Here is an 8,868-nt window from a genome sequence, read left to right as displayed (position 1 = left end):
ATGGAATTGTTAAACCATCACTGTGAACAACAAAAAGAAAAATTTCCTAATATTTTATAAAATCTAATCTGTATTCAAATTTCCCCAACTGTTTCTAAAAGCTCTTTTGGAGCTTGTATTTGAAATCCAGATCTATTACTGCCTTTGATGGGTATTTTTCTTTATTTTCACCTGGATCATTTCCTTCCTTTCTTTTGGGCATGTGTGTCACCTTGACCTTTTGGAGAATTCAGCAAAACGGTTTTCATATAGAATTGCACACATTCTAGATCTGTGTGGTTGTTTCCCCATGGTATCAATTTTCCTATTTTCCTATCCCTAGCTCCCTCTTTTAACAGAGTTATAGATAGCTAAGTTAGGTAGAAATGCTCTAGGCAGTCAGACAGCGGTAGGTCCTCAAGGGAGTCAGTGCAGAAGATAAGAACACATTAGAACTGTGGGCAGAGGTGCATCTGTTGAGGGCTTGGCCTCAAGATAAAGACTGAATGGCCAGGCCTACATGACTCCCCAAAAGATAAGATAATTGGTGTCACCTGATCAGTAAAGTCTAGATAGACATCAGTCACCCAAGTGGGTGACCAGGCCCTATATTATATCATCCCTTCCTCCCAAGGTCTTTGTTCTTTCCATGTACACTTGCTATGTGGCCTGCTTCCCTACTGGATCACTACTGCCTAAGCAGCTATCCTTGTAATCTTATTGGATGATCATAGTTTTGACCCGCATTGTGTCCACCACAAGATTTTATACCCACCTTGTTATTTTGCTCTACAAAACTTCCTCTTTGAAGGGAGGTTTGCTGGCAACCCACTTTTGGGTCCCTTCCTGACTCTCAGGAGCTATCTCTTTCAATAAAGTTTTCCTACTCTTAACCTCCATTGTTCCATAGAATTCATTCTTTGATTTTGGGAAACATGAACTTGACATATCTGACATCTAGCAGGTTGGGAGCTATATTATTTCCCCTATTTCAATAGGAAGTTGGTCAAATGTTAGATTAGATAATGATTAAACAGTTTGGGGAAGAGCGCACCATAGTAGTGCTGTATATATTACAATACATGGTCCACAATGGTACATAATACCAGGTAGTCTTGTCATTAATCACACTATATTGGGTTACTTTGTAATGCAGCCAGATTTCTACTTTATAAAAGTATGTATTTTATTCTTCAATTAGTTAGTAAGCAATCTTTGGGTGATATTTTGGCACCGTGTGAAAAATCTTTTTCCCCAGTAAATTCTTCACTGAACAATTTTGGCATCCCTTGAAAGACCTTGCTTGAGTTTGCAAAATGGTTGCTATTTTTGCTGCAGAATGATGATTTTTCTAATTCTGTCATTCCTTCTACATTTATTAGCTGTCATTCATCTGCAAAGAAGAGTTTAAAGGAGCTTTTCTCTTTTTAGTTATTTTAAGCTATAATTAGAATGCTCCAGTGGCCAGGATCATTTTGAAGTAGAGGTGAATATGTATAATTTCCATGAGAATAGGAACAGTAAAAGCAAAGCAAAGCAAAACAAAAAAGCCTTTGAGAAAGTGACATGGAAAGGAATCGGGTGTCATGCAATGCAGCCAACATTAGGTTGGAAGAAACCTCCACAAAATAGGAGGAAGAAAGGGAAGATGTAGGATCTGGAAGTTTGGATGTAGGAAGGTGAAGGAACAGGTTCACATCTAGGCATATCCTAAAGAAGGGGTTTTTTTAGAAAGATAAAATATATGCATAAAGAAATCTATTGTACTAACAAGAAAAAACACTCAAAATAGGATCAGGAAAGGAATAGCAATAGAGAAATGGCAAAACCCATTATCACATTTTCAATCTCTATAAAATACTGTGTGCTAAAATCATAATTAGAAAGTCTACAAAAGGGGCTGGGGATTTAGCTCAAAGCGCCTGCCTGGCATGCGCAAGGTTGTGAGTTCGGTTCCTGGTACCGGAAAAAAAAAAAAAAAAAAAAAAAAAAAGTCTACAAAAGATAGGATCCCAGAAATTTAAAAAAAGTCAAGATTATTTTTCTTGAGGTTTTCTGGTAAGTATATCCTATGGTTGTTTTTATTTTGTTTAAGGTAGTATTGCTACAAAGGCAAGTCCTGATTTTTCTGCACAATTCGTCCTTAAGGTGGCAGGCAAGTCCACTTTTTACAATGCCTTAAATAAGAAAGAAAATAAATAATTCCTGTAGATTTATTTTATCAGTTTGGCTCTTACTAGTAAGTAAAACAAATAGGATTCACTAAATTAGTTTTATTTTTCACTCACTAAACATAAAGTATTATTCACAGGATAACATTTATTTTAAGAAAGTATTTATAACAATATACTATATTGACAGGGATAAAAGAGCTTTGAAGCATGGCAAGAGGACAAAGAAACAATTCCTTATGATTAAAAATAAACCTTATGCCAGACATGGTGGTGCACTCCTGTAATCCCAGCACTTGGGAGGCTGCGGCAGGAGGGTCATTGCGAGTTCGAGGCCAGCCTGGGCTGCAAAGTGAGCTCAAGGCCAATCTGAACTGCATAGTGGGACCCTGTCTCAAAGAAAAAGAAAAAACTTTTAAAAATAAACCTTACAGCCAATAAAAAAACTTACTCCTTGGCAGTCTAAAACATACTCTGATACTTTAGACTTTGTATTTGTTACTGGCATGCTATTAGTTTATTATTATAAAATATAGCTTAAACAATGATGAGGCAAGAAAAAAGTGCAGTTCCCTGAATCAAATCAGTTAAGAGCAGGAATCAGTTCTTCATGTACTGATAGATGAGGAAGTAAAACTGAGTCAAGTTTCTCAGGTTCTCCTGTAACAATGCCCATATCTCAGTGGAATGTAATGACAAACTGTCTCAGTCTGCTCTCCATTGCTACAACAGAATACCTGAGGTTGGTAACTGATAAAGGAAAGGGGACGGCACCACATCCGTTCAGTGTCTGGTGAGGGCCTCCCTGCTGGGCCCTGACATGATGGAGGGCACAGACAACAAGACGGAGTGATCGCTCTTTCGTAACAAAACCATTCCTGCAGTAATGCATTCACTCACCTATTCATGACAGCCAAGCCCTCAGGACTCACCTAACTCCCAGAGGTCTCACCTCTCAGCTCTGCTGCACTGAAGACCAAGTTTCCAACAGGTGAACTTTTCACAGGCACATCTAAACCATAGCACCAGCATTTATTTTCCTGTTCACACAGACGTCTGAAGTTTGTGTGGCTCCGTTCCACATGTCTCATTCTGGCGTCTAGCTGGGAGCTCTAGAAATACTGATACTGGTCACGGTCTGGAGAACCCGACTTAGTGGGTTGCAAAGGTAGCCTGGGTAAGGAATGTGGGTAAGGAATGTGCTGTGCTATGCTGTGCCTGGGGATGGGGTGGTGCTGAGCTGTATAGATTCTGCCCTCCTGCAGGCAGTTTGTGCTCCCCTGACAGATATATGAACTATCTCCAACTATCAAAACGCTTGCCGTCAGAGAAATCTAATATTTTAGATTATGTCTTAGTTCTTTTCTCATCACTGAGACATAATACCAGACATTTCAGTCCACAGTTGACTGGCTCCAAGGCAGAGAAAAATGGCAGAGGGGCATGGCAGAGGAGAAACAGCTCATGGTATGGCAGGCAGGAAGCAGACAGAGATCAAGGGAGGAGGGAGGGAGACACACCCAAGGGAAATATACCTGTGTCACGCCCATAGGGACCCAGGGTTCATCTCCCAACGTCACATTCAGCTGTGCTCACCAGTGCACTAATCCACAGATGAGCACCACACCCCCACGATCCAACCACCAACCCAAAGCTCCACTAATGAGGCTTTGGGACGTCTGTACATAAACCATAACAGATTACTTGAACTTATCACTTCATTCCAAGACATTCTATACTTTTGTGATGTGCCTGCCTTTACGTAGTAAGCTTCTTCCAAGTAACTGATTTCTTACTGAGTTCTAGGCTAATGGATGGCTCACTAAAATTTTGCCAAACCTGTTGCGTATATATATATATTTGCATATATGCATTCCAGTATTGACTGATAGTGTTTATTGGTTTTCCTCTAAACGCTACTATAATACAAGGAAACAAACTTTTAAGTGGACAAAGAGAACTGGATAAGTGGTGATAAAGGTGAAAGATATTAGTAGATTTTAGAGCCTGGTAAGCAAGAGAGCTAGCAGCAACAGGACGGGGAAGTGTTTACAGGAGGACGCACCAACTTTACCCAATTTGATTTGCTTCAAAGCACCCCAGAGAGGCCAGTGAGCCCATGAGGCTGGAAGAAGGAGCTGCAGGGTCCCTGCAGGGAGACTGAAGGAAAGTTTGTATGAGGAGTGACGTCCCATAACCTTACTGGGTGTGGTAAAACAATCTGGGTACCTTGCCCTAAATGCAAGGTGAGCGTCAGCAATTGCAAAACTCTATCCAGTATAAAGTAGGGGCACCATAACACCCTGTGACTTAAAGACTGAATTTGGGACACACCCTCACGTGCAGAAGCCTGATGACTGCAACGCACATGGTGCCTTTGCAGTTGAGTAATTTGTCCAGCTCTAGTCAAGAAGTTATTTTTATATAACCTTTAGCAGCTGCATATGCTGCTTTGCAAAGGTTTAAGACTGCAGTCTCTTCTTTCTCTCTCCCACCCTTTCTCACTTTCTCCGATTCTCCCCCCTCCACCTTCTCCCTCCTTCCTTCCCTCGATTCCTCCTTCTGTTTTCCTCCTTCAGTGCTGGGCACCAAAGCCAAAGCCCTACATATGCTAGAAAAGAACTTCACCATTGAGCCACATTCCCTGGTCTGCAAATTTTGTTATTAAATCTACGCTTTTTTCCTCTCATGATATAACATTGTGTATAACTCGCTTGATCCACTAAATACTTCAAAGGCATCAACTGTTTCTATAGCTTAACATTTCCAAATTACACATTGCAAACAAGTCCCTCCCTGCTGAAACTAGGAACATTCCTGGAATAGGAGCTCTGATTAGTCTTGATTGGTCTCTGCGTACATAGCTAAACAGATCCACTTCCTTAAAGTGTACATCTCATTTTGTTTGTGTATCTCATTTTGCTTGCATGTAAAATGGGGACCAAAGTGTCAGACTCTGAACTGTCCTAATAAAGGACCACAGTGTGCAAAACTTGTCTCTTTTCTTAACATGCATAAGCACAGATGATCACTGTCTGTGAGGGATCATATTTGATATTGTTGATCTCTTCCCAACATGTTAGTGAGGATAGAAGGTTCACAGTGAGTGTGTTGGCTTTATCAGATGAGATTCAGTACTTTACACATATTTGGGTCATGCCCGTGCTTACTGCTAACTGAGTGTCATATGTTTGTTCTGCCTTCACCTTCCACACAGCTGCTCACATATTCAAGAAAAGAGGTTTGTGACTGTATGATAATGCTTATTATGCTTTCTCTGCTCAGTATAAGTTCTAGGATCTGTGTCAACCAGCACCTTTGTGTCATTTCCATAATCAGCCAAGTTAATAGAGGGAAGGGCTTCTTCTTAATCTTGACCTGCCAAATACCTCTGGTTATCCATTGATACTTATTTGATAACTTTTCCAAGAAGGAAATGTCTTTAAAAATTATTAATGTATAGATGCTAAGGTGACAGAATTAGAAATCTTATGTAGGAAACAGAATATGTACTTATGACACACCAATGTTTTAGGGTTTATTTTAAAATGAGTTTCTCTGCAATGAACTACAGTGCAACTGCATCTCACAAGAAAAAACACAAACACATTATGCAACTGTACTAAATTAAGTAAAACCGAATGAACACTTTTACATATCAGAAGCGGTCAAAACAAACAATATAGTTTACACAAAGACTGCAAGAATTCAATACAGAATTAAAGCCTTTTCAATATAATGATGCAAATAAACTTTACTTTTGCATGGTTTCTTTACATATTTATTCTACCTATTACTGAGGACACAAGGAGTTGAAGACTATCTAGTCTGGCCTCTTACGTGCACATATGAGGGATAACAATGGAGCAATATTACAATAGCTTATCCAGTGATGTAGGAAACCATCCTATTTAGTCCCACATGCATGCTAACTTATCAGTCCATTCCTCACTCTGGGTAACACAATGATGTCAGTGCCTGTGTTTGGTTTTTCCAACAGTCATCCCCATAGATTCCAAGACAGCTTCAGGTTCATCAGTGGTACAGATGATGCGGTGGACAGACAGATCGCTTGAGTCTTCCTCGAATCTGTGACCAGTTACTGAGTCCATGAAGACAGGCAAAGTTCTGCATCGAGATGCTCACATCTGGCTGTGTTTGTGTGTATTTACTTCACCCTTCGTCTATCATCTTGGATAATTTACAAGTTACCCTTAAGTTTGAAGCTTTAACTTTGAAAACTTACACAGCGTTCATAAACAAAGACTGAGTTTTAAGGAAGATCTGTAAAACTTTGCTTTGAATAATTTACCACCATTTGCACCCAAGGCAGAAAGTTTCTAAATTAACCCCTTCTAAACCAATAGCTGTGAATTATCTCCATGTTCCTAATAATTCTGAGAGCTAGGGAACCAGTTCTCATTCACCAACGTCAGAGGGAAGGCTTATGCTTCCCCACGCCAAGGGAGGATATTTCTCTTCCACATATTCTTTAAAGGAATTGTGAACCTAAGTAATTGAAACACTGATTTAAAATGTCAAGCTAGGTTAAAAAAAAATTACTCTTTCTTACACATAACACATGAACCTTACCGTACGAAACATTTTTAGAAGTTTTCATCCCTCTTTAGAATTCATACTGAATAACAATACCTTTCAGAGCACTGCAATCAATGATCAGAGTGTAGGTAATTCTGGCCTTATGTCTGAGGTGTAAATCACAGACAACTGGTCAACCCCAACTGCCAATCCTTTCTTAACCCAATTTTGTCTCCCACAGTAGAGATAAAATAAAAGTAGGTACTGGCTGCTCTCCCTGATGAGCTCAGAACAAGGTATTTACAGACTGCCCAAACCACGACCAGGGTCTGTCATGGGGCCTAAGGAATAAAGGTGGAAAGGTGTCAGCCGAGGAAATTTGGGAGTCCTCAGTCACCTCAGCTTCCTGGCTCTCCCTAAGGCAGTGTCTGAGAAGCACAGGATACAAGGAAAGCAGACAGGAGAGTAGATGCAATTCTTATTTCTTTACATCTTCAAAAGCATTCGTGTGACTAGGACAAGGGTATGATGTATGCAGTTTGCAGTCCTGAAAAACAGTACTCACACAAACAATTGCTGCAAAGCACTGTCCCAGCACTGTGAGAGTTGACTGGGGCTACAGGGAACCTAGGGCCTGACTCTACAGGAAGCAGAGATGACTACTGAGAAAACAGCCATTCGATGGTGAGCTCCCCAGCCAAGACCCGGCTCCAGACCCTTAGCTGAGCCCCCAGCTCCTGAAGGGGGCCCCCGGAATCTCCCGCCAAGGCCAGGACTCCTGGCCCCAGGCTCTTCCTGAGTTCGCAGGCCAGGTTGCAGAAGTGACAGTGAAGAAGCAGTTTCGCAGCTAAGATCAGGGGCTGGAAGGGCAAAAGGCAAAGCTGAAGACGTTGGGACGGGAGTGGAGTTATTTAGACCCACAACACACGCGGACACACACCCCGCCACGCACCCAGAGTTGCTCCCTTGACCTCACTGGAAGGTCAAGGGCTGTGCCCAACCTCCTCCCGATTCCTGGCTCCCGGCTCCTGGCTCTTTCCGACCTGGGCGAGTAAGGTCCCCTCACAGTGAGACAGGGGGCACTTTGGGGTGAGATCTGGGGTGGCCAGGGAACCTTGGAGCGGGGAGCGCGGGCTGTGTGGGCTTGTCCCTCTTCCCGGGTAGTTGGCACACACGGAGGAGGACAACAGGCCAGGCCAGGACCTTCCCCAGCTTGTGCCAACTCAGTCACTGCCAAAAGTGAAGTGCAGAAGCCAGCACATCCTGGGCTGCTCTCCTTGACGTCGCGGTGCGCTGGCCACCCGCCCTGGCCTGGAGAGTTTCCGGGCCAGCGATCCTGCTTTCTTCTACTTAACTCGGTCCTGTGCCAAGATCAGGGCTGGACCCTTGCCCTTCTTTGGGGAGCGCTCAGCGTGACTGACGCGGGAGGTGCAGTGCTCCTCACACCAGACGGCGGGGGTGACGGCGGGGCTGCGCAGAGCAACAGCGGGCGCAACTGCAGCCTCGCGGCTCAGGAGGGCTGGGCTGGGGCCTGAGCGTGTGCGCCCCTCGCATGCACCCCGGACGCGAGGCCGCCTGTGGGTACCACTCTCGGGCGCCTCCCATGCGCGGCGCGGAGGGCAGGGCCGGCGGAGCGGCGGCGGGGTGGCGCTCAGGCCTCGGAGCGGCAGCCCATCAGCTGGCGGAGGCTCTTGCGGAAGCTGTCGTCCAGGAAGGCGTAGAGGAAGGGGTTGAGGCAGCTGTTGGCGTAGCTGAGGCTGGTGATGAGGTAGGAGAGGCCGACGACGAGCGGCGTCTGCGGGAGGTCGGTGGTGAGCGCCACCACAGTGCTCAGGTGGTAGGGCGTCCAGCAGAGCAGGCACACGGCCAGGATGGCCGCCACCAGCAGGGTCACGCGCTTCTTGGCGCGGCCCAGCACCCGCGCGTGGCCGTCCAGCCGGATGGCGCGCAGGCGGCACAGCAGCGTGCCGTAGAGCGCGCAGATGGCCGACACGGGCAGCGCGAAGCCCAGCACCAGCGAGTAGAGGCGGCTGGCGCGCCACCACACGGCCTCGGGCTGCGGGAAGAGCAGCACGCACTGGCGCCGGCCGTGCGCCTCGTCCAGCCCCGCGAACACGGCGAAGGGCAGCACCACCAGCGTGCCGAGCGCCCACACGGCCAGGCTCACGGCGCGCGCGGC

The 8,868-nt window shown here is 44.9% G+C and overlaps 1 protein-coding gene across 1 annotated transcript; it reads right to left on the bottom strand.

Annotated features, from left to right (window-relative positions):
• Positions 1–8,238: 8,238 nt before the first annotated feature.
• Positions 8,239–8,868, bottom strand: Npbwr1 (neuropeptides B/W receptor 1; the record flags this gene model as incomplete). The annotated part of the gene is made up of 1 exon (XM_005396121.1): positions 8,239–8,868. A coding segment is annotated over one exon (528 nt), but the record flags the coding sequence as incomplete, so codon positions are not given.

This window comes from Chinchilla lanigera, unplaced genomic scaffold (assembly GCF_000276665.1).
Source record: "Chinchilla lanigera isolate Chin_1 unplaced genomic scaffold, ChiLan1.0 scaffold00053, whole genome shotgun sequence".
Taxonomy (NCBI): domain Eukaryota; kingdom Metazoa; phylum Chordata; class Mammalia; order Rodentia; family Chinchillidae; genus Chinchilla; species Chinchilla lanigera.
Note: the sequence above shows the minus strand (reverse complement) of the source record. Positions and strands in the feature narration are given on the sequence as shown.